This window comes from Dendrobium catenatum, unplaced genomic scaffold, assembly GCF_001605985.2.
Source record: "Dendrobium catenatum unplaced genomic scaffold, ASM160598v2 original_scaffold_235663, whole genome shotgun sequence".
In the NCBI taxonomy this organism is placed as follows: Eukaryota; Viridiplantae; Streptophyta; class Magnoliopsida; order Asparagales; family Orchidaceae; genus Dendrobium; species Dendrobium catenatum.
This window is the reverse complement of record NW_021554071.1, coordinates 4,319-30,320: the sequence shown is the minus strand read 5'-3', so window position 1 is coordinate 30,320 and position 26,002 is coordinate 4,319. Positions and strand designations below refer to the sequence as shown.

Genomic DNA, 26,002 nt, shown 5'->3' with positions numbered 1-26,002 from the left:
TTTTTTGACCTTAAGTAGTGGGCTTCAAGAAACCTAAATTTTAAAGAGTTTTGTCTTCTATTCGTACAGTATAATACACATATCATGTAAGTTAGACTTGTCCAGGAAGTTCGTACAGACAAACTGTTCAATCTTTATAACACTTGGTATAGTACGACCAAAAGATTATCCTATATAAACTTTAAAAATTCCTTTTATTCTCTTAGGATGACTCTTAGGGTGGCCAACTTCATGCACTGTTGATCGTCTAGCACTGTAGACATAGTGCAGTATAATTAGTACAAAAATCATTGATTTAATTTGGTATGATCTCTAGGATGACCAATTTCATACACTATCAATCATATTGTACGAACATAATCGTATAATATAATTGGTGATAATAATTGTCTATGATTTGGTTATTTGATATAGAGGTGTTAATTAAGAAAGATTTTAATTAGGGCATACAGTCCAAACCAAATCATACCTTATAATTAGCACATAATTAGTATCTTTCTAAACCTCTGGTGGCTAGGGTTATAGCATGAATTAAAGTCATATATTATGAAACAAAGTCATACAGTACGAAGCCAAAATCATAAAGTATGATTTAAATAATTCTATAAAAAAAATCTTGTATATATATATATATATGTTGTGCAAGGTTACTCAGCAAGTGATATCCACCAAAATATATATATATATATATATATATATATATATATGTATATATATATAACAAATTAAAAAAATATAGATTATAACCCTAGTCTATTCAGGCTTGAGTTGATAAAAATTGCAAGTGAACGATGGTCTGATTTCCTAAATTGTTAATACACACAAAACAAACCAGAATATCATAGAATCAATAAAATGCAGTAATGGACACAATAATGTTTGTTATCATCAAAATCATAGTGCTTGGATCAAATTTGTAACCATCTCCCTCTTTTTGATGATGGCAATCATTATTGTTTATGGATTTTCAAAAAATTGCTTTCCTCTAAACTCCCACTTAGATGATAACAAAATGTAAGAAAAGGAGTGTAAATAAAAAAATATTTAATATGCAAACAACAACAACAAACAACAAAATAGTACTCTCCCTTCTGACATCACAAAGAGGAGGAAAAACATGAAATAACATAACACAAGAAATATGCATAAAAAATAACAACACAAATTCAGATATAACTTAATAGAAGAAAACATAACAAAAGTACAAACATAAAAATCAGAAGTCAAAATCAAAAAAAAAATTGAATTGATTTTCTCTAAGAAATGAATTGATAACACTGAAATTCAAAAAGGTTAGAAATCATTCTTGTCAACCCTAGCTCAGAGTCCTTACATGTCAAAATCCTTTATGAACAAAAATCTAATTCAAAAAAGAAATTAGAAAGGAAAGTGATCTTTTCAAACTTCATTTCAGAAAAACATTGAAGAAAATAATATTGCAAATTAATCAATCAGATATCACAATTTTTAAACTCATGTGTAGGAGATATCAATTGGCATAGGGAGTCTTCTAAGATTTTTAGGATATGAAAGAAAGGCAAACTAACTCATAGTGGGCTCATTTTTTACCTCTTTTGTTAGCTTTTTGCACACATTATGCGTCTTTCTATTTTCTGATATCTTGTAATTCTTTGGTGATCATTCACATCTTTTTAGTTTTGAGCTCATTTTGTGCATTTTTATTTTTACTTGCTTGCTTCCTTTCTAAATAAATAAAAAACTTAGTTGTGAGATTAGCTTCAAAATATAAGAGAAGGTAAACTCACTTTCTTATCAAAGGAAGAATAAACCATAAAATAAATTTTTATCCATATGATAAATGCAAACAACTTGGTTAAGAAAACTTGAAAAAGATTTATTGACTTGGAATATTATTCATATGAATTATATTACTATAGGAAGATAAAATAGATCTATATTTCAAAGTCTAACATTTAATTTGAAATAAATTTTTATTCAAGAAGAAAAATATACCACTAAAGGAATTAGAGAAAGAGAAACAATCATCAATATTTCTTTCTTTAACTATTTTAGAGGAGTTAATCACTACTTACATTCTTCTAAATAAAAACAAGACAAAAATATCATTTAAAAGAAATCAATAGTAGAAGTGAACAAAGATCTAATTCTTAAAACACTGAAGGAAAATAACAGAAAAATAAAAACCTTAAACAAAAACTCATAAATAGAAATAAGCATACAAATAGAATGAACAAAAATAAAAATAGAAAACATCAATTTTAAGCATGAATGTCTATCACACCTAATCTGATTCTTAAGGTGCTAAAGTTTTCAAAAGCTAATGATTTTGTAAAGATATAAACAAGTTAATTTTCAGTGGCTACATGGTGTAGCTCTATGTCTCCTTTGGTAACATGGTCCCTAATGAAATGGTGTCTTATATCTATGTGTTTTGTCCTAGAGTGTTGGATTAGATTCTTTGAAATATAGATGGCACTAGTATTATCACATAAGATTTAAATGGTTCTTATAGGTAATCATAAATCTAGTATTTATTTCTTTAAACAAAGAACATAGGTCACACAACTTCCTAAGGCTATGTATTCAATTTTTGTAGTGGATAGGGCAACTGAGTTCTATTTTCTACTAGACCAAAAGACTAAGGACTATCCTATGAATTGACATATTCTAGAAGTGCTTTTCCTATCAACTCTACATCCTATAGAATCTGAATCAGTATATCCTATGATTTCAAAGGAAGTGTTATGCCTAGGATACCAGATTCCTAAATTTTTGGTTCCTAAGAGATATATAAGGATTCTTTTTATATCAATCATCTGAGAATCATTTTGATCAGCCTAAAATCTAACGTAGAGATAAACACTAAATATAATATCAGGTCTATTGGTAGTCAAGTAAAGAAGTGATCTAATTATTTCTCTATATCTCTTCTAATTAATTGATTTTCCATTTAAATCCTTATCTAACAGAAAAGTGAAACTCATGGGAGTGTTTATTATCTTGGTTTTATCCATTGTATATTTCTTAAGGATATCCTTAATGTGTTTTGATTAACTAAGGAAAATTCCATCATCATTCTACCTAATATAATGGTTTTTTTAATTTGAATACATAATTAAGAAATTATGAATTTTCAAAGCCTAGGGTTGTTCAATAAATACATCTTCTTTTATTACCCCATTCAGAAAGACACTTTTGAAATCCATTTGGTATAGCTTAAAACCCTTAAATCAAGTAAAGGCTAGTAACACCCTAATGGCTTCCAATCTAGCTACAGGGGCAAAAGCCTCTTCAAAGTCAATCCCTTCAATCTGGTTAGTATGTTTAGCTACTAATCTTGCTTTATTTCTAACCACTACCCCAAAATTATTTATTTTGTTTTTGAAAACCCATTTAGTTTTAATCACACTCTGGTCCTTAGGTCTTTCAATAAGTTCTCAAACATTACTCATTACAAATTGATTTAACACTTCTTGCATGGCTAGGATCCAGTATTCATTAGAGAGGGCTTAATTTATGTTGGTGGGTTCAGTCATTGAGATAAAGGCAGAGTAATTTACTTCTTTTCTAAGTCACCTAGTTCTAACACCTTCAAATGGGTCTCCTAAGATTAGTTATTTAAGATGACTTACATAATATCTCCATTCTCTAGGCAGTGAGTTTGCAGGTTCTACCCTTTCCTCAATATTTATTAATTCTACTCCTATTATTTCTACAACTTCTTCTTCTACCCAAGACCCTCCAAAATCATTAAATTCATCAAATACAGTATGAGTGGTCTCCTCTACCACCAGTGTTTTTTATTAAAAACTTTAAAGGATTTTCCAACATTTGAGTACCCAAGGAATGCTCTTTCATTAGATTTAGGATCAAAATTTTCTAGTAGAGATTTCCCATTATTCAGAATGAATACTTTACATTAAAAAGATAAAGGTGAGAAAGGTTAGGTGTCTTACCCTTAAGAATTTCATAGGATATCTTATTTAGCTTGGATCTAATATTAACCCTATTCAGAACATAATAGGTTGTATTCACCGCTTCTACCCAAAAGTATTTCAGAAGTGAGTATTTAGCTAACATGGCTCTAGAGGCTTCTATCAGGGTCATGTTATTTCTTTTAGCAACCCAATTCTGCTTAGGGCTTCTAGTAACCAAAAATTTATGATTTATCTCTTGCTCCTTACAATAAGATTTAAAATTTTCATTCTCAAATTTTCCACCATGATCATTGTGAATTATCAAAATTTCACAACCTAGCTTTCTCTGAATCCAAGCAAAGAATGATCTAAATTCCTTAAATAATTCTTTTTTATGAGATATGAATCTAACCTAGGTAAACCTCGAGTAATTATCAACAATCAAATACCCAAAGACTTTCCCTCTTAGGCTTACAGTGCTAATGGGTCCAAAGAGATCCATGTTAAGGACTTTTAAAGGTTTTCTTGTGTTAATGACCTTAATTGAGTGGAGGGAGGATTTGACTTGCTTTGCTAACTAACATACATCACACAAGTGGTCCTTAGTGAACTCAAGTTTGGGTATACCTCTCACTAAGTCTTTTTGGGTAAATTTTTTAAGATTTTACTTGCTTGTATGTCACATTTTAATATGTCATAATCAGGATTCATTAGCAATAGTTTTAAGGAAAAGAGAAGCAATATGCTCAATACAATTTAAATCAAGCATGTAAATATTAATAAATTTTCTTCCTTACATCACAATATTTCTATTTAAACTTATAACACAATTGGTACACAAAAATTTAATGCTAAATCCTTTATCATATAGCTAGCTTATACTAAGCAGGCTATGTTTTAAACCATCTACTAGTAAAATATCTTCAATGAGGAATTTTTTTTAGTTTTCAATTATACATGAGCCCACCATTCTCCTTGTAGTGTTATCCCAAGTGTCGCCTTGCCTCCTACCATAGCCTCCAATGAAATGAATTGATTTACATCTCCAATCATGTGTCTTGAACATTCACTGTCTAGGTACCCTATGCTCTCACGAGGCCTTCTATGAAAGCATTCCAAAAAAAATCATCAGTAGTCAGATTTGGAAACCCAAAAAATTTTAGGTTCCTCCTTATGGAATATGGGATGAAACGCGTACAAGCTATGTTGTGAACTATGCAATTTTGGTCTCCACATCAAATGTGTTCTATGGTGGATAGTGCAAGTGTAAGAGATGTGTTTTACCTTGCCATAAGAGGAACATCTAACTCTAGGAAAAGGTTTTACAAATTTATATGGGTTATGGTGCCTCTTCTTAGGTTTAAATGCATGTGCAAGTGTTGAAGATATTTTATTTTATTTCTAGGTTTTTAATTGAACTTGTAAAGATTTTTTTTAGTTATAAGAATTCAATTTTAAATTTTCAATCCATGCTCACTTTCATCTAGTTTACATCCAAGAGTTTCTAATTCCCTGAATGTAATTTTTAATTCAATATGTGATGTTTTTAAGGAATCATGTTCAATAGTTAAATCAATATGCATCTTATTTAAAGAGTCAAATTCATATAATAAAGCTATATAATTACTATCCAAAGTGGAATGATCTTTCCTGAGGCATTCATACTCTTTCTATATATTTAAAAAATCAAATTTAAGGCATGTTTGTACTTTCTTGAGTTTCCTAAATATATTATGAATTTTTTCAGAAACTTTAAACAATTCATTATAGAAAATATCACATATCACCTCTTTATCAGAATGATCAAGATGATTATCTGCCATTAAGCAATGGTAGGTTACCTCCTCTTCTGCTTCAATTTTAGATGAGTATGAAGTGGAGTTTTCCCAGAGCCCCTTCTGAGCCTTTTGCTTGCCCCTTATTGAATTTAGTTTTTTCCTTACCCTTCTCATTGCTTAGGTGAGCTTTAAGACTTCGGGAATCATACTTCAAGTGCCCTGGTTTCCTACATTCATAGTAGATAATATCAAAAGTGTTGCAACTCGAGGTCACGAGTTTATGTTTTGATGATAACAAACATTATGGATCACAACCTTATGTCTACTTGTATTTGTAATATATATTTGTTTGTTTGAGTACTAACATTTTAGGAACATTATACACCATTCAATAAAGTTTCAAGGCTCAAGATTGGATATAATAGGTTATGTTGTAAAGTTTTTTTATAATATTCATTGTTGTATTTTTATTTCTTAAGTCAAGTCCTATAAAGGTGTATACTAGCTTAGTGACCATACACACATACACTTAGGGGGAGTAAGATCAAGTTAAAACCATAAGTTTAAAATTTTGAATTAATCATACTGTATGATTTATATCATAATGTACGATCACCACATCTAACTAATCATACTGGATGATTTAGATAGTCCAGGACGATCAGTAATGATCATGAAAAATAGCCGCCAATCATAATTTAGGCAAGATTTAAAATTTCATTTTTTTGTTTTAATTGACTAGGATGATGTACATCATACTGTATGATCTTTAACAATCATACCTAAATTGATTTGGTGATTAGGGAATAATTATAGGTAGATTTCTCGATCATATAGTACGGGACAATATACCTAGATTATATAGGATGATCCTTTATATTTCATGGGATGATCCCATGTCATCCAAGATGAAATCCATAATTTTATTTTAATAGTTCATGAGATTGCATTTGACATCCCTAGAGGGTTGTGGGATGATATATAGATCGTCAGTCATCATCCCATGTCGTACTAGACCATCAATAAAGTATCTTGAACTAATTATCTAGGATAATTATCAATCATATTGGATGATCTATATAAATACTTAAATTAATCGTATAAAGTAAATCTGGTGGTCATACTGGCTGAAAGGGTTATTTTGTTCTAATCATATAGGATTATCTATCGATCATATTGGACAATCTTTGATGACAAAATTTATTTTTTATAGTTTTTGAAGCCCTTTATTTAAGCTTTCTCCAAATACATTATAAGTTTCTTTGGCATGCATTGAGTCTTCATTCTTATAAAGAAAACTTGAAGAGAGCCTTAAAAGAGAGAGAGGAAAGGGTGGAGTTTGAGAGGGAGAAGATCCTTGTGGGTTTCAAGGGAGTGTGGAGGGGGTTTCATATAGTTTCTCTAGCTAGCTTGCATCTTAGTACCATCGGATTCAAGGTTTATCTTGAGGGAAGTTTTGGAAAAAAGAAAATCTCTTTGGTGTTAAAGGACCCGGCTACTCCATTGTACCAGCGAAGGTAAAAGAGATTCGTTGTTCTTTGTCATCTTATGGAGGGAGAAAAAGGCATCAAGGTTCTTTGTTTGTGAACCGAGTTTTAGTCCTCTACCATATTGAGGTGGTCAAAGAGATTTTATAAGGGCTTCTCCGCCTAGTAGTGGAGGCTAAAGGAGAGTCATAAAAGGTTTAGTGCAATAACTGGAAGTTTGTTAGGGATTTTAGGCCCTATGAACTGGCTCAAAGCTAATTAAGAGAGAGAGGTGAATTGGTAAAAACTATCTTGCAATCAAAATAGAAATAAAAACCAATATCACCACAAATAAAACCAAATGAAAAAATTAAATGCGAAAGTAATAAAGGAAAGAACACACTAGATTTATAGTGGTTCGATCAAATCTTGACCTACGTCCACTCCTTGGAGGCACCTTCTAAGTATTGCACTAAACTAAATGTCTCTCCTTTAGCCCCTACAGGTAGGCGGAGAAGCCCTTACAAAATCACTTCCACCTTCTCCGGTGCGGTGGAGTCGCCGGGTCCGTTGACACCAAAGAGATCTTCTTCTCTGGTGAACTTCCCTCAAGACAAGCCTTGAATCCGATGGTATTAAGGTGCAAGCCTGCCGGAGCAACCGTGTTGAATCCCACTCTACACTCCCTTGAGTTCCCCCTCACAGGATCTTCTCCCTCTCAGACTTTACCCATTCCTCACTCTCTTTCAAGCTCTCTCTTCAAGTTCCACCCAAAAGAATGAAGCTACAATGGCTGACAAAGATGCTTACCAAGCATCATGTCATAACTTAAATAGAAGATCTCAAAATGAGCTCATTAATGTAAGTTACTGACTTTATCGTCCAGGATGATACTAATATCGTCCTGTACGATCAGTGCAAAATAAGCCCAATCAGTCAGGACGATTTGAGATGATTAGAAGAAATTTGTTCATATCGTCCAGGACGATAATATATCGTCCGAGATGATCAGTACAAATCATGGAATATCTTCCTGAACATTGCCCTAAAAAAGAGCTGTCTGATGTCCAATCGTCCAGCGTATCGTCCCGGACGATCCTGCTATCATCCAGGAAGATTTGATCATCCAATCAAGTCATAATTGCTTTCCTTAAATGCTAGATTAATTTTAGAAAAAAATGTCCTGGATCATCTTGGATGATATTTTATAGTCCTAGACGATCTCATAGACGATGTTCAAAAATAAGTAATTCCTAAATAGATTTAGAGGCAAATTCTTTCTATTTTGAACCTATCATCCTGGATGATACAAAATTATCCTAGTAGATGTTTTTTGCATAATGACAGATGCTTTGATGAGGATGACCTAATTAGGGTTTCTGCTTTTGAACCGACCGTCCAGGACGATATAAAATTGTCCTGGACAATGTTAGCAAAAATAGTAAACTCTAGGGAACAGTCAAAAATCTTCCAAGTTATAAAGCATCAGGAGCCACACCAAATACAATAGACTCAAGAAAGGAAAAAAATATACAAACTGACTCAAACCTAGTCTACCCAATCTTGAGCTGGTTCAAAATTGCAGTATGATCGTATGGACCTGAAATGTCAGAAGAAAAGGTAGTCGTAGAGAAATAAAAGTATTTTTTATCATCAAAATCATCATCCATGAAAATAGATCTGCAATAATCTCCCCATTTTTTATGATGGCAAACATTATGATTTGAATTTGCAAACAAGAAACATTTTCTCCTAATCTCCCTCTCACTAGAATAAAACTTTTAAAAAATAGGGGAGATAAAAAAATTTGTTTTTAATTTATTTTTAAGAAAGAAAATATACAAATACAACAACAACAACGATACGTTCTCCTCCTCTGATATTATCAAAAGGAGAATGGACACAAACAATAAGAACAAAATAATTAAAAGATAAAAATAATCCCTGATCTAGTGAACAGAATAAATATTTTTAAAATGAGAAAGTTACCTCTTGATTTTATTAAAAAACCTAGTGAGGAATGGATTGACAATGCATAATCCAGAAAAAGTAAGAAATTCATAAATTATTAATCCAAGCTCAAGTTCTTTTAAAGGCTTAAAAAACTTTTTAATCCAATATCCAAATTAAGGAATAAACGGGAAAAAGAAACATTAATTTTTCAAAACTCCTTTCATAAAACATATCTAATAGAAGATCAATGCACGAATTACTGAATCAGGAACCAGATTTTCAAGCACAAGTTCGAACATATCAAGGATTTTCTTAGGCTTTTAGTGGTATAAAAAAAAATAAGCATATTTTTTGTGGTCTCATTTTATGTCCTTTATCACTTGAATGGCTCTTTGAGCATCTTTTGATTTTTAATACACTTTATATATTTTTTTTCAATTTGACATCATTGCGCAGCTTTTGGTTTGGCATCATTGGCCACTTTTTTTATTATTATTTTCAAAAAATATGCTTTCTTTTTTATATTTTCAAAATTAAAGTAAATCCAAATTATTGACAACACAAACAACTTGATTAAGAAAATTTTAAGGTGGATTCAACAATTTTGCAAAAGATTCCTATGCGATAGAGAAAATGTAGGGAGATGAAAAAAATCAGTTTTAAAATCCAATTTAAAATATGATGAAGATTTTGAATAGGATGAAGATTTGAAAGTTAATTAAAAGTTGATTAAAAGCTAGATTGGGAATTAAATTGGAAAGTAAAATTGAGTTTGATTGGGATTGAACTGGGTCTTAATTGGGACCTATATGAATAGGAAGTAAACATCTTCCAATAATTAGGTCACTAGAAAGAAACCCAAGTGGGTCTTAATGACCTCATATAGAAATGAGGTCAATAACGCCCAGTGCCATGGTGCTCTAAACACGTTGTTGCATGCTTAATTCATAGTTACTCTAAAATAGAAAACTCAACATTATTGTATCAAATTTCAGAACCTCGGCATTACCTACCCCCCCCAACCCAATGCCATTGTGCCTTAAATTAATGAGTAGTAATGCTCTAGTTTAGAAATTTTTTTTTTTCAAATATATCAATTATAAGAACTTTTGGTCATTATAGTTAGCCTAACAAAGTCTTGTGATAAAATTTAAATAAGCTTTTTTTATCATTTTAATTACATGAGATATGTATTAAGACTTTCCAAACATAATATGAGCTCACATGTAGCCACTAATTTATCTGATTTGATTTAATTATGAAACAATCCAATTTTAAAAATAACTGAAAAATGAAAAAAAATCTAAATTCTTATTTGAATTGCAATGCAATGAAAAAAAATCTAGCTTTTTGGTCTCCATATCACTTTACCATTTTTATGAAAATTATTTAGATCGAGGAAGGTGATTCTAATCATATGTTTCTTTTCAATTATTTTTATTTTAACTATTTGATTCTCCATAAAACTGATTTAATTGCATTTTCCTTAGATTTATTGAATTTTTATAGAGCAACTTTTATACATTATCACACTGATTACCCTAAATATTTTGACTACGATAATTATAAATTTTACTAAGTAAAATGGATGTTATTAAGGATTTACAATGTATAGAAATTGGTGTTTTATTTAAGTATAATGTTAAAACATGCATTAATAATGGAAATGAATAAATATTGGGTAATACCATATCACTATTATTTTTATTATAATGTTTGTGAAAGGAAAGTAAAGACTAGTTGACTCACTGGTTGAAAGTTGATTGACATGGACAAGATGGTGGGCCAAAAGGCCTTCCTTTAAATACTATGGTTGGGTGTTATCCTCTAATGATTCATTTAATACAATGATATAATAATTGAGAGTTATAAAGATTTATTACTGCACCGATGGGTATAGAGTGATGACACTTTTATAAAGCTAACTTTGAATGATTATTGATTACCGACTACTAAAAAATACATTGATAGTCAGGGATTCTTACTTGTTTAAGTGTGATCTAAAAATACATGTCACATATTCATTATTATTTTACATCTTTATTAATAATGTATTGATTTAATGTCAGTATACATCTTTACTATTATTATAATCAATTTTACTCATGACATTGTACTGAAATTATTACCAATATAAATATTGAAATTGTTTGTTATTACTATTGATTCACTATTATTATTATTGTTATTGATTCAATATATTAATGTTGAGCATATTATATATTAAGCAAGTGATATATTGAGCATGTGATCAAAATATTGATTTAATATGTACAAAATGATTGGCCAATAGGCTTTTCTTTAAATATATTGGTATATATATATATATATATATATATATATATATAATGTTATATCTCTTGTATATGCATGCTCAAAACATGTCTTTTTATCCCTTAATCGTGTCCCCGGCAACCGGACCCCGGTGTGATAGTATGGGGATAGGAAAGATCCATTGCTAGAGAAATTGAAGGAGTATTGAAATTGAAATTTTGATTCAGCCCAAAACTAACTGATGATAAAACCCATCTTAATTTCCTATTTATTGACGTACAAAAGGGATAACAAAATTTAAATAAATAATTAGAATAGATAAGAATGCATAAAAATGATTTTTATCCCTAAATGCAATCCCCAAGCCTAAATTTAAGACATGAAACATGAAACGAACTTTCATATTTCAAGAAAATAGAATTAAATAAAAATGAAAGTACTAAGGTTCGCAATATTTATGAATTGATTATAATTTTAAGAATAATAACTATCACTTAGATGAAGGTCAAAGATGCAAATGATAAGTTTGTCATACTTTAATTGGGTTGATCTTTGATAGACCCAAACTATAGCCTGTTTGGATTGATTTTCTCATCTAAATTTTTTTCTTGATGAATCAAAATTTGTGGTCAAGTTCATTTAATGCATTCAAAACTGATTCCAAAGGTAAAAATTATAGGTCAAAACTAATGATGAATGCATTTTAAAGACTTTGATGGCCGGCCCCATGAAAGATTGGAGGCATTTTCAATAGAGTCGTAAAGGAAGAATTCAAAATTAAAGCAAGAAGACTTATCATCATTCCCTGCTTGGCTGTCCCATGCATGGTTGGAAGATCAGCAGTTAAAATGCAAAATTATATTTTATTTTCATGCCATCCATGTTTTGGAAAATTCTATTACAAAAGTAAAAATGAAAGGGTACTTTGTAGTTAGTAGAAGACAACCTGGGGAACACCAGCATGAAGTGCTGCAGCAGTGGTTCCGCTGTGACCAATTCCATAAGTTTTCTTGTTAAAATATTGAAAGTGATAAAAAAAAAAAAGATTTAGCTGAAATAGAACAGCACCTGCCTCCATGATGAACTACAGCTGCACACCTTGGGAACAGCCAGATGTATGGAGCGGTTCTGTTTATTTTTAATCAAATAAAACAACAAAAAAGTCTCAGGTCATCATCAGATTTGTAAAATAGAACTTGATAATGCCCTGCATGGAAGATTAAAGCTTCGTTTGGGACGGCTTTCTTTATGCTTCTTAAAGCAGCTTTTTAGTATAAAAATTTTACTTCAAGAAGCAGTAAAAAACCGTCCCAAACAAAGCCTAAAAGGTGCTTACCCAGAAAAACAAAGGAGCCTATCACTTTATGAAATTATATCTTATATTTTTTTTAATAAATTCAATTACCAATTAATTAAGGGTTTGTATGAGCTGGTTGTTGTATTTTGTGAAGGTGACTGTAATGCTCTTGTAGTATTTTTTTTTTAAGTTATTATGAAAAATAGCTTACTAGCATAATTTTAAAAAAAAATAGCAAGAAAGTAATAGCTAAACAAAATTGTGGTTGCATATAAAAGTTGTCTCTAATAGACCCTAAATCAAAATCAAATAACAAAAATAAATTTTTTTGGTAAAATTTATTTAAAAAAACAAAAAAAAATTAATATAAATATAATAGAAAAAATAAAGTTTTTGATACAGACATAGAAAGAGCAGAAAATTTTGATTCATATTCAAAATGAAAATAGATATTATCTCAGAATATCTAGATCAAAATTATGCAATTTATTTTAATATTTGTAATACAAATTTTAATTAATTTTTTATATATTATATTTATCACAAAACAAATCTAATAATGTTAATATTTAAATTAAATTTAGCTTTCATTTGTAACAATTTTTTTTCACTATTTTTTCATTACTTTCAAAATATTTTTTACTAAAAAAAATGCTTTAAAAAACAGTATAAAAACAGCCCCAAACAAAGCCTAAATCAGATATCCTGATCCAGACTTTTTCACATGCAAAGCTAAAAAGCATAAACACTGTTAATTAAGGGAGAAGAGATAACTTGAACAAATCTCCTTTAATTCACAAAAAATTAAAATAAAAATAAAAAATAAAACGAAAAACAAAAATTGAAATTTTAATGTGGCAGGGAAGGATTAAGCAGTCATTGTCAGCGCCATGTCAGCTGCTCCAGTTATGGCTTCCTTGAAAGTTCTCTCGTCCCAAGTGGAACCCTGCAACGACAATTCCCACGTTAAGATCCCTTTCTTTATTCAGCGATCATAAGAATATTAAATTTATATTTAAATATTTTGTCATAAATCAATCAATTTTCTCTCTCTATCTCCTTCCCTTTCTCGCTCTTTCTAATATCATGAGACGTGGAATAAGACACGAAGAGGAGGTGAACGGTGTTTCTTGGGAAAAGCTAGATAATAAGACAGCAGAAGAATCAAATGCTGTCTATGTTAGAATTAAAAAAAAAAGCAGATAAAACTTTTAATATTCTTATATGACATCCAAGCATTTTCCTTTTTTTCTTTTTTCTTTTGAGCAAATTAAATCTCATTTGTGAACTTCTACCTTAAGATATACTAGTTGAAAGCATAAGCTCCTAATCAATAGACTAAACGGCTTTCTTACTGCTTCTTAAAGCAGTTTCTTAATTCAAAATTTTAAATTTTTGAACTAAAAAATTGCTTTAAGATGCAGTAAGAAAGCCGTCCCAAACGAAGCCTAAAGGTCTGCTTGAAATGGCTACAATGTTTTGCATAGCAATTATGAAGTTGTTATGATAAAAGTAACTTTTTTTTCAAAAGCTGTAGTGAATATTATAAATATGTTCTTCTTTCACGTCATATCAATGAATTGTTCGAGTATTCAAGAAATATGATTTATATAACACATACTTAGCTTCCTCTAGGGAATTTCTATGCAAAAATTTATCCATAGCTCTAAATGAGGGGAAAAAGAAAAAGAAAAATAAAAACAATTGAGTTGTTCAAAGCTCATACCTCTATGGTCAGTTTCAGAGTTGCCAATAGTTTCATTTGCTGTGAGTTAGGAATAGTATCAAAGGACAACAGGCTGATAGCCTTCATAGCTTTTATGCATTCAAGAACTTGGAGAACTACTCTTATCAAATCACATTGAACTCTCACCATTATGACAAGCTCTATTTGCTGAATTTCTGCTGTAGTTTTTTCAGAAGATTTATTGATCTGAACTTCTACTCTTTCAGATGGTTTGGATTTTTCCTTAACATCAGTATTTCGAAGCAAATTTTCCTCAAGGATTCTGTTCTTCTCCTCAAGATCATATATTTCATCTTTCAATGTTCTTACATAGCTCACTGTTTTACAGAGCACAGATGTCTTGTCCTTCTGTCAATAATAAGAATATATCGTTATGTTAATTAGAAATATATAAAGTACAAATTGTTGTGTTGTTTATTGTCTTTGTGTTTTGACTCCATAAGTTTTAGCTTTATGCAATGTATCATTTATAGTGAACTTTGTATTAGTATTAACATCAGTAGAGATTTAATAACTTCCAATAGAATTAAGAGCTCATTTGGTTGATTGCAAATCAAAATTACTGTTTGAGTTTAATTAAATTAAAACAAAATGATGGGTTTTACAAATTTTATGTTTTTTTCAAATTAAAATTTTATTTGAATTACGCATCACTTTATTGAAATGTTGTAATTCCAAAATAAATTCATCATGTGTAGTTGTAAGTAAAATTTATTATAAATTTCAAATTCATTATCTGATTGAAGGTAGTTTCACATATTTGATTTTGATTTATTGCCTATTTTGCATGTGATCATAAATTTTTTACATTTTAGAGTTTATTAAGAACACATTGATTGCAAATTACATTCATTGAATAGCAAATTTCATTATTTCTTAAAATATGTTATTATTCACAAGAAATCAAATATTGTTAATTTTAATATAGAGCTATGCAAATAAAAAGCATAGATTCAATACACACAAAATTTAAATAAATTATTAGGTGCAAAATTCTCACATGAAGATACTTAGTTAGGACACATATACAATTATTATAATACCCTAATTTGTGATGTATCCACACACCCCTATTTGCACCTAATAATTTATACAAAATTGACGAGCTATATTATATACCTTAGAACCAGGAGGAAGCAACTGCCAAAGAGAATGAAAACTAGCATTCAGCCTTTCTCGACGCCTTCGCTCTGATACCATATGTTGCATTTGATAAGCACTTGGCGGTGTTTCTTCCATTTTACCTTCATCTTTCAACATGTTAACACTTCTCAACATATTGTGTGCCTTCTTTATCATATTTTGGCCATGCAAATTCTTATGACTCTCTTTTATTGGAGGCTTCAAAGAGCTATAAGGCTGGAAAGAACTCATTGGTGGGCAGTAATTTGCTTGGCTCTGATATGTCTGAGCTTTCTGATATGATGTTGTTGCCGGTGATGATGATGATGATGACGAAGAAGAAGAAGAAGAGATGACGGAGAGCATAGCTCTTGTGAGTGCCATCTCCTCCATTGAGGCTAATGAAAATGATTGTTGTTTTTCCTTTGATGCGGGCAACATCAGTTGATCAATCATCATATAATTTGAGGAACTTGCATCAAAAGAGCAGCTTGTGTTGCTTGGAAGCTGAGATTGTTCATTGGGAATTTGAAGAGGTGGGTGATGGAACAAATTTGATTGATGAAAATTCCCTTTTTGGCATTGTTGTAAAATGTCCCCAGATACTTGAGATGTTGAATCCATAAGCATGTCGAGCTGATTACAGTAACCATCATATTGCAAATTAAGTTGTATAGTCTAAATTTTGTATGATGAGAAAAAAATGATCTTTTGATGATTTTATTGTATTTTTTATGCGGTAATTTTTCATTATCTTTATGTAATGTTTGAGATACTTAAGGGAGTAAAGGCTCCATAACAAAATCATAATAAAATTTACAACGGCTACAACAAATAAAAATCTTTATACGTTTTACAAGTTGGTCTTTTCACTGTTTATTGGTCATTTTTGCAGTCATGATTTTAATTAGATTAGTCCAGTTTCCCAACACATAAGTCTAAATGTTTCAGATGAACTTTAGCTAAACTTATGATATCATAACCAGGGAAAGAATGTTGTAGTTTATATTCGAATACCCACAGAAATATAAAATGTTGTTAAATATCAACAGAGAGAGAAAGCTATGAGTGTTGCAAAAATTAAATAGTAATAATTATTTGGAAATCAAAAGAGAAATTTAATCGATATTAAATAAGATAGTGCTGTCACTAAAACCTCATTAAGCTGCTCCTGAATCTCCACTGCAGATGAGTTGAGAAGATCTGTGTCGCCTAATTCAACTCGATCAACTACTTCTTCATGACAAATTCCTGCAACATAGCTACAAATACCAAAAAGGGGAAATTAAATCTAAAATCTCAAAAACAAATGAAAAAAAAAATAGAAACGACCAGCTTTGATAAAATTAACTAGGAAATAAAAAAGCGCAGATGAGAATTACTTGTCATCCATGCTAGAGAAAGAGCTCCAGTATCCACTGAATGGCTTCTGAGGAAGGCTTCCAGAGGAGGAGCTTGAATGGTTGTTATCATCTTCAAAACACAATACATCCATGGAGCCTTGATCCATTGAAGTTGGAGAAGAGGAGGAAGAAGAAGAAAAGGAAGTTTTATGTTTCTACTCAGAACTCAACGAATGAAGCCATGGAAGAAAGGGGTGTGTGAGAAAGGAAGGAGTTTGCTTGATTCTTTAAAAAAGGAAATGAAACTTGAAGGAGAAGAAGGTGGAAGGTAACGGCCGAAGGCAAGCGATGGAAGGCTTCCTCAGAAGTATTGTGAATAAATATGTTGGATAATGGACTCATGGAATTGGAAATTTGGAGTTTTATTCATTTAATTTTGAAGTTAATTGCTTGGTCTTGGGGCACATGCCTTCAGGTCTGGCTTGATTGAAAACAAAAGTCACCGGTGACTTTCAAGGAAAGGGGGCCTAAGGGAATCGTATTGACCTTGACTGCACATATGCTGATGGGAGGAAAAAGTATTGGACTGCAGAAGAGATTGTTAGGTGAGTGACATCGTGAAGAGTTTTGATGGGGAGGCAGCAGGACAGGAACTATTTTATCTCCACTAATGGCTTTCTTTGTTTTTACCTCCACTGCTTGTTCTCTGTTTCGTCCTTTTTCCATTATTTCGTTTTGCTTCCACTTTTTATGGCAGTAGGCTTCGAAACGAAATAATGGGGGAGAGACAAGATAGATGAGAAGAAATACAAAGTAATTACAGCTTACAGTACTTCCCATTCTCCCGGTTATTTTCCTGTTATGGGTATTCTTAAATCTGCTACGACAGAACTGGTATCAGAAAACAAGACCTGGGAGAAATGATTGAATGCAATAAGTGGTGGAGTCAGGATTTTCTTTAATCTGTAGACACAAATTATGAATGCTAAAAATAACCTCAACATTTTTCATCAAAATTTGAGATTGGTATCGGCAGTTTTAAAAACTTTTTTATTCGATTTCCTATAAGAAAAAAAGACATTATTTTTAACTTATTTGAATTGAAGATTGCGATCCTCCTCTCAGCAGCGTACACAATTATAATTTATTGAACACCTGTCCTTAAAATGGTCCAATTCTTTTCTTTCGCAAGATAATTCTTTGCTTATATAAATGGAAGTTGCAAGATAGCTTAATGAGATTAACAATTATTAAATTGACTAAAAGGAAATCTCAAAAATAGCAAGTAAAAAAAATAATTGAAAATATTTGTATAATTGCATTTCTTTTTGTTGCGTCCTGGAATATTCACGGCAATAAAGAAATATATAGTTTAATGTCTTAGCTTTGTACCAAGATCTAGCACACAATCGTGTGAGAGAGATGATGTAGCATTCATAAAAGACACCAAGATTTTTATATAGAAAATCCTAAAAATGGGAAAAATCATGGGGCCTAATTCAGCTTGAATGAATCCACTAGTATTTGCAATTGATTAAAAATGAGGATCTTCATTGGAAGGAAGGCCTTCGCTTGATGTAACAAATATACATGATATAAAGTGTGTTATATGGTTACAATATGAAGAATCACCATTGTTGGCGAGGGATGTCAAAATGACAGTAGTCGGCGGGCGAAGGAGGTCATAAAAACTGTTGTCTGGCAATGGAGGTCAAAAAAATTGTAGACGGCGGGCGACGGAGGTCAGAAGGACAACATCGTGTAGAAGTCTGGCATCAGGCAGAAGTCCGAAATTGGGTAAAATTTCTTTGAAAGTTTGATGATGGATGGAAGTCCGGTGTCGGGTAGAAATTGGGCGATAGGCAGAAGTCCGGTGTCGGGTAGAAGTCTGTCATCTTGTAGAGATCCGGCGTTCGTCAGTAGCTGGGCGAAAGTCTAGCGGTGGTCGAGGAGGAGTTTGGTGGTAAGGGACTCTTCATTCTCTTCTTACTCGGACCTCGTTCTTCCTCCCTCGGGCATCCCCTTCTATGAGAAATGAGGGGTCTATATATAATTTTCTTAGAGTGGAGTGACCAGTAAATAGAAGGAAGATCAAGGGTAATTTGGGAGTGGTTTGAATGGACAACTGATGTGGATTCCCTCGATCATGGACCATTTATTTGGTATTTGTATGTCTTAATGACATCAGAATTTGATGATGTTGGGCTTGTTGGATTCGTCTGGTCGAGCTGCTTGATTTGACTAAAAACATGTCATGTTTGGAAACTGTTTAGTGTTCCAAATTATGGATTGAACCGTCCAAATGGTCTTCTGGTCTTTAATTTGGTATCATTTGAGCTCGGATCAAGTCGAATTCGGTGTCATTGGGTTCATATTTCTGGGACGTTCAGTTTACTTTAAGTTTGCTGAAATCAGAGTTTAGATGGTCTCCAATTTAATTTTTGAAGTTTCTAACTTGAATTTGCCTTGAGATGCGTGCTCGATCAATATAATTATTTTATGACATATCAGTTGTCCCCCTATTTTCGGACGTCGAAGCTCCAAAAACCCAAAAATATGTGTTATAGCTTTTCTAATTTCTCGAATCATAAAATATTGAAAAATTACACTCCAAAATTTTAAAATGGCTCAAAATTGATCATAAAAGCTCCGTTGAGCTCTGAAAATGTCAAAATTAGATCCATAATATTAAAAAATATTTCCATGAACCCTTAAAACATTCTATTTGATTTTCAAAATCAGAGCCCGGACGTGCTTAGGCGGCCAAACTGGCTGGCGTAGAGCACAAGAGAAGTTATAAATTTTGTTTGATAATTCATCATTGTTTTGGCATGAAAGTTCATTATTCATATATTCTTACGAACCCATCAACACCGTTGCTTGTCCGGGTGGTGAAGAGCCGGCTGGGCAAAGCCTAGGACCTTGGTTTGAATCCCTTGGCAAGCACTAAAAGTCTTAAGTGCTGGCTAGTGTAAATTGGTGTGTGTTGCATGTTAAGTCGACCGGGATTTTCACTGGCCTAAGGACAGTGCTTCCTCGTCATATATATATATATATATATATATATGAATGAGAGTAATGTTGAATGTACCTCCTTCCCTTTGATTTATTTTCACGCATGTTGTAATGCTTTTTCTATTTTTTTAATCATGTACAATGTTTCAGTAATGAGGTCTATTGTTTATTATCTAGTATGATTATTACCCTTGTCCATGATTTAGAGATTTCCATAAAAAATAAAAATAAAAACTTCTCAAATATATGAATTGAGAATCAAATTCATAAAGCTGGATGCACAATTGGGATAATGCTAAAAATGAAGATGATTTTGATTTAGAGATTCCATTATTATTATTATTATTATCATTATGAAGTGTATAGCTTGCTCTAATTGTACTAAAAGTTATTTAATATTAAACTTGTAGCAGAAAAACCCTATTGCACAGGCGCACCCCTTGTTAATAGCTCTTTTTGTATATCAACACAATATAACCATTTAACTAACTAAACATTATTTGCTATATATGATTACATAGAGACGTCGCCGGGGGGAAGAGAGAGAGAGAGAGAGAGAGAGAGAGAGAGAGAGAGAGAGAGAACCCTGTGTAGATGATGAGTCATTGAGGAAGAACAATGATATTATGATAAGAGAGGGGATTTACGGCATCGATGATGGAGAACAACACGACCGCATGAGAAGAGGGTTTTTTGCATCATATAGCCACTGGGGGCCCGCGCCCCCACCATGCATCTGCTAGTGAAAGGCCTTGCAAATTGGAGTCCAAGTACTATAATTTTGATGATAACAAACATTATTATTTCTTTACTTCTAATAGTATTGCACATTTATTTTCTTTGCCCACCTTACTAACCTTTCAGGTCCACAAATTCAATTGCAATGAAATCAAGTCAAGATCGTGTATACTAGGGTTGAGTCTATCTATAATTTCAATTTCAATATATTTTTTATCTTTCTTGAGTCAAGTCTTATATCTAGTGGACCCCAAGCTAAGTAACCTTGCACACACACACACACTTAAGGGGGTGAGTAAGTGAATTATGAGAAAATGGATTTTTGAACTATTCATATAGTACAATGTAAATAGTATTGTTCAATCTTCTATATAGGAACTCATAATTAGGGCACCTATTATTAAGTAAGATTGCTTAACTAATCATATTAGACACTTCAAGATCATCCAAAATGATTAGTTATAGACATGAAAAATAGCTGCCAATCATAATTTAAGTAATATTTTAAACTTTGAATTTATTTTAATCGTACAAGACGATATACATCATACTGGACAATCTATAACAATCATGCCTAAATTTATCTCATGATTAGGGAAATAATTATGGTTAGATTACTAGATCATATCGTATAGGGTGATCTACAATGGTCGTATTGGATGATATTGAAAATTTCATGAAATGATCCCCCATCGTCCAAGACGAAAACCCCAATTTTCTTCTAATCATATAGGTGATCATACTAGACGTCCCAAGGGATAAACATGATGATATTTAAATCGCCTCCCATCATTACATAATGTGCTGGACGTTCAATACAATATCTTGAACTAATCGTCTCGAACGATCGCAAAATTGTATCGAACTATATATACAAATACTTGAATTGATCGTACAGGGCAATGCTGATTGTATTAGCTGAAAGGGCTATTTTGTACTAATCATACAGGATGATCTAAGGATCATACTGGATGATCAAAAGCATAGAATTGAAAATTAGGGCTTCTTTTGAGGCTCTTTATTTAAGCTCTCATATTGTCCCTTAAGAGAATCTTTTGCTATGGTATTGATCTGAGAGAGAGCTTAGAGAAGGAAGAGAGAGAGCATGGGAGAGAGAGAGATCCTTCTGAGGGGGAGTTTTGAGGGATTCACAAAGGTTGTTCCAAGCAAGATTTCCACCATCTTCTTCAAGTTGCTTTTCTAGTTCCTTAGTGGCTCTGGGTAGATCATCATCAATATCACATCTAGGTTCTCTACTATCATTAAGAGGGTAAAAAAGAATTCCAAGGTTCTCTGTCTAATCCAAGAGGGAATAAAAGGATTTACAGATTCTCTGGCTACTATATGAGGGAGTAAAAGGATTCATAACATCTGCCTCACTAGGTCGATGGAAAGATTTTGTAAGGGCTTCTCTGCCTTATCGTGAGGGCAAAAGGAGAAACACTACTTTTAATGCAATACCTATAATGGAGATTTTTGAGAATGAACATAGGTCAAAGTGACCAAACCACTATAAATCTGGTGTGTTTTTTCTATTTATTTTTCTCCATTTAATTTTTGTATTATTTTATGATTTATTTTGTGGTTGAAATCTCTAGTTTTTATTATTCAGACATTAGTGTTGCTTACGTATAAATTATTTGTTTTAAAATATTTAAAAAGATTTCAAAAAGATTTTATTTTTTGCTAAGAAATTAAAAAAAAAAAAACCAATTCAACCCCCCCCCCCCCATTCTCTTGGTTAGTCTCGAGCTAGTTCATAAAGGTTTAACAACCCTCATAACTTTTAAGTGTTTCAGAGTGGGATTCAAAATTAAGTTTTAGAAAAAAAAAAAAAAGATTTATGGCTAACTTTAGTAATCATAACACTACGAAAGAATACTCAATCACTAGACCACTTCTATTTGATAACATTCCTTTTAATTTTTGAAAAACTTGCATGTCCACCTATTTACAATCAATTGATTATTGCATGTGAATGCTAGTACAAAATGGTTATTCTATACCTTTTTATTTAGTAAATGACTTTAAAACTGAAATACCTTTTTTTGAATGGACTACTGATAATAGAGATTTATCCCAACTGAATGTTAAATGTTTGAACTATTTTTTATATGCCTTAAAATCTAAAGATTATTTGTGTGTTTCTACTTATTCAATTGGCTAAGAGATTTGGGACAAACTCTGCAATACATATGAAGGAATAAAGGAAGTAAAAAAAAATCTAAGCTAAACATTCTTCTTCATGATTATGAACTTTTCCACATGAAACCTAGTGAATCCATTTTTGAAATGTATACTAGGTTTACACAGATTGTTACTTCCCTGTATGTCATAGGAAGAGAGCTTACAAAATGAAAAAGTTAACAAAATTCTTCTTTATTACTATCTTTTAATGATGCAAAAATAACTGGCATTATTGAATCTAAAGATCTAAATGTTACCTCTATAGATAACTTACTTGGATCTCTAATTGCCTATGAGCAAGGAATGAGTCAAAGGCAGCTTAATACATGTGAAAGGAGAAAAGAGAAAACTGTAGTCTTAAAGGCTAATGATTCTAACAGTGACTCTTCTGGACAAGATGATGATGACATTGCCCTGATAACTCAACAATTCAAAAGCTTTTTAAATAAAAAGTAAAAAAAAAAATCATCAGTAATGGAATAAAGGTAAGAATGGTAAAAGTTTTAAAATTTCTTTTGATATCATATGTTTTGAATATAAAAAGTCAGGGCACCTGAAGTCTGATTTCCCAACCCTTAAAGCTCACCTAAGTAAGAATAAGGGTGAAGAAAAAGCTAAATTCAAGAAGGGGAAGAAAATGACCCAAAAAGCTTTTTAACAGATTCAACATCAAACTCTTCTAAAACTAAAGCAGAAGATGAGGCAACCAACCTATGCTTAATGGCAGAAGATCGTCTTGATCATTCTGATCAAGAGGAGGTATGTCAGCTTACTAATGATCATTAATTTGAAGTTTCTAAAAAATTTTATATTGCATATAGGAAGCTTAAAAAATTATATGCCAGCCTTAAATCTAGTTTTTCAATTCTACAAAAAGAGTATGAATGCTTAAGAAAAGATCATTCCACTATGGATAGTAATCACATGGCTTTGTTAGATGAATTTGACATGTTAAACAAGAAGCATCCGAAATTAACTAAGATGCATGATTCCTTGAAAATATCATATATTGAATTAGAAAATGCATACAAGAGATTAGAAACTCTTGCATCTGAATTAGATAATAGGGAGAATACATTGAAAGTAGAAAATTTAATTGTTGAAAGTGCAAATAAGTTTTTACAAGCTGAATTGACTGCTTTTAAGGAAAATAGAAAATCACCTTCACTTGAAGAGTTTTATAATCCATCACATTAGCATGCATCATTCAAAACTAAGAAGAGACACCATAACTCAAATAAATTAGTAAATCTTTTTCCTGATGTTAGATATTTTTCTTGTGGTATGATATGACATATCTCCCATACTTGTATCTTTCACTGAAGAACATATTTGGTGTGGAAACAAAAACTTCAAAATTCACAACATAGCATGTATGCATTTCACTCTTCTTTCCTAAGATGGAACCCAAACTTGTTTGGGTTGCCAAATCTAACTAACAACTAATGATTTTGTAGGGATGCTCTCACAAAAGGCCTTGTGAGAGCATGTAGTACTTGGACAGTAAATATTCAAGGCATATGATTGAAGATACATATTAATTTATTTCATTAGAGCCCAGGGCATGAGGTAAGGTGACACTTGGAGATAACACAACTATGAGAGTAGTTTGGATCATGTATAATTGGCAACTTCAAAAATTTCATTATTAAAAATATTTTACTGGTACATGGATTGAAACATAACCTGCTTAGCATAAGCCAGCTTTGTGATAATGGATTTAGCATTAAATTTTTGTCTACCAGCTACATGATTAGCTTAAATAGAAATATTATACTGCAAGAAAATATAATTAATAATATTTACATGCTTGATTTAAACTATATTGAACTTACTGGTTCTTTTTGCCTAAAAATTATCGTTGATGAATCCTGGTTACGACATAGGAGATTGTATGAAAGCATGAAAATTTTTAGAAAAATCATATAAAAAAACTTCGTGAGAGGAATTCCTAAACAAGAGTTCACTAAGGATCACCTGTATGATGACTATTAATTAGCAAAATAAGTCAAATCCTCCTTCCACTCAATCAAAGATATTAACCCTAGTAAACCCTTAGAAGTCCTACACATGGATCTCTTAGCACCTGTTAGCACTACAAGCCTATAAGGGAAAGTCTTTGGGTATGTGATTGTTAATGATTATTTAAAGTTTATTCAATTTAGATTCCTATCTCATAAAGTGAATCATTCAAGGAGTTTAGGTCTTTTTTCACTTGGATTAAGAGGAAACTAGATTGTGAAATTTTAATGATTCATAGTGACCACTATGGAGAAATTGAGAATAAAAATTTTGAATCTCCTTGTAAGGACCAAGGGATGGATCACAATTTTTCAACTATTAGAACCCCTCAATAGAATGGGGTTATTAAAAGAAAGAATAGGACCCTAGTAGAAAACACTAGAGCCATAATGCTGAATACTTACTTCTTAAATACTTTTGGTCAGAAGTGGTCAATAAAACAAGTTATGTTTTAAATAGGGTAAATGTTAGATCCAAGCTCAAAAATGCGCCCTATAAAATTCTTAAAGGTATGACACCCAACATCTCTAACCTTCATGCTTTTGGATGTAAAGTGTTCATTATAAATAATGGTAAATCTCTACTTGGAAAAGTTGACCCTAAATCTGATTTAGGAGTGTTGCTAGGTTACTTAAATGTTAGGAAATCCTACATAATTTCAAAAAAAAAAAAAAACACTGGTAGTAGAGGATATCACTCATATTTTACTTAATGAATTTGATAATTTTGGAGGGTCTAGAGTAGAAGAAGAAGTGGTTATGGAAATTACCCAAGGATTAGAATATGTAAATTTGGAGGAAAGGGTATAACCTCAAAATACATTGTCAAGAGAATGATGATATTCTTTAAGTCATCTTATAGAATTGATCTTAGTAGACCCACTAAAGGTGTTAAAATTAGGGATAAATTTAGAAAAGATGTAAATCACTTTGCCTTCATTTCAATGATTGAACCCACCAACATAAATTAAGCCTTATCTAATGCTTTTTGGATCCTAGTCATGCAAGAAGAGTTAAATTAATTTGTGAGGAATGATATTTGGGAACTTGTTGAAAGGCTTAAGGACCAGAGTGTGGTTGGAACTAAATGAGTTTTCAAAAATAAAATGAATGATTCTGATGTTGTGTTTAAAAACAAAGTAAGATTAGTGGCTAGAGGGTA

At 31.6% G+C, this 26,002-nt stretch overlaps 1 protein-coding gene and 1 long non-coding RNA gene across 2 annotated transcripts; both read right to left on the bottom strand.

The window, feature by feature from the left end:
* Nucleotides 1-11,425: 11,425 nt before the first annotated feature.
* LOC110116166 lies at nt 11,426-12,731 on the bottom strand. Its single transcript, XR_002305426.2, has 3 exons — nt 12,707-12,731; nt 12,439-12,498; nt 11,426-12,356 (listed from the first exon to the last, which is right to left on the bottom strand). It is a non-coding gene; the product is annotated as an uncharacterized LOC110116166 (long non-coding RNA).
* A 615-nt stretch (nt 12,732-13,346) lies between these two features.
* Nucleotides 13,347-17,599, bottom strand: LOC110116147 (putative transcription factor bHLH041). Its single transcript, XM_020849621.2, has 5 exons — nt 16,919-17,599; nt 16,693-16,798; nt 15,534-16,172; nt 14,394-14,762; nt 13,347-13,613 (listed from the first exon to the last, which is right to left on the bottom strand). The coding sequence occupies exons 1-5, from the start codon at nt 17,044-17,046 to the stop codon at nt 13,536-13,538; spliced, it is 1,320 nt and encodes a 439-aa protein (XP_020705280.1). The 5' UTR covers nt 17,047-17,599; the 3' UTR covers nt 13,347-13,535.
* Nucleotides 17,600-26,002: the final 8,403 nt, after the last annotated feature.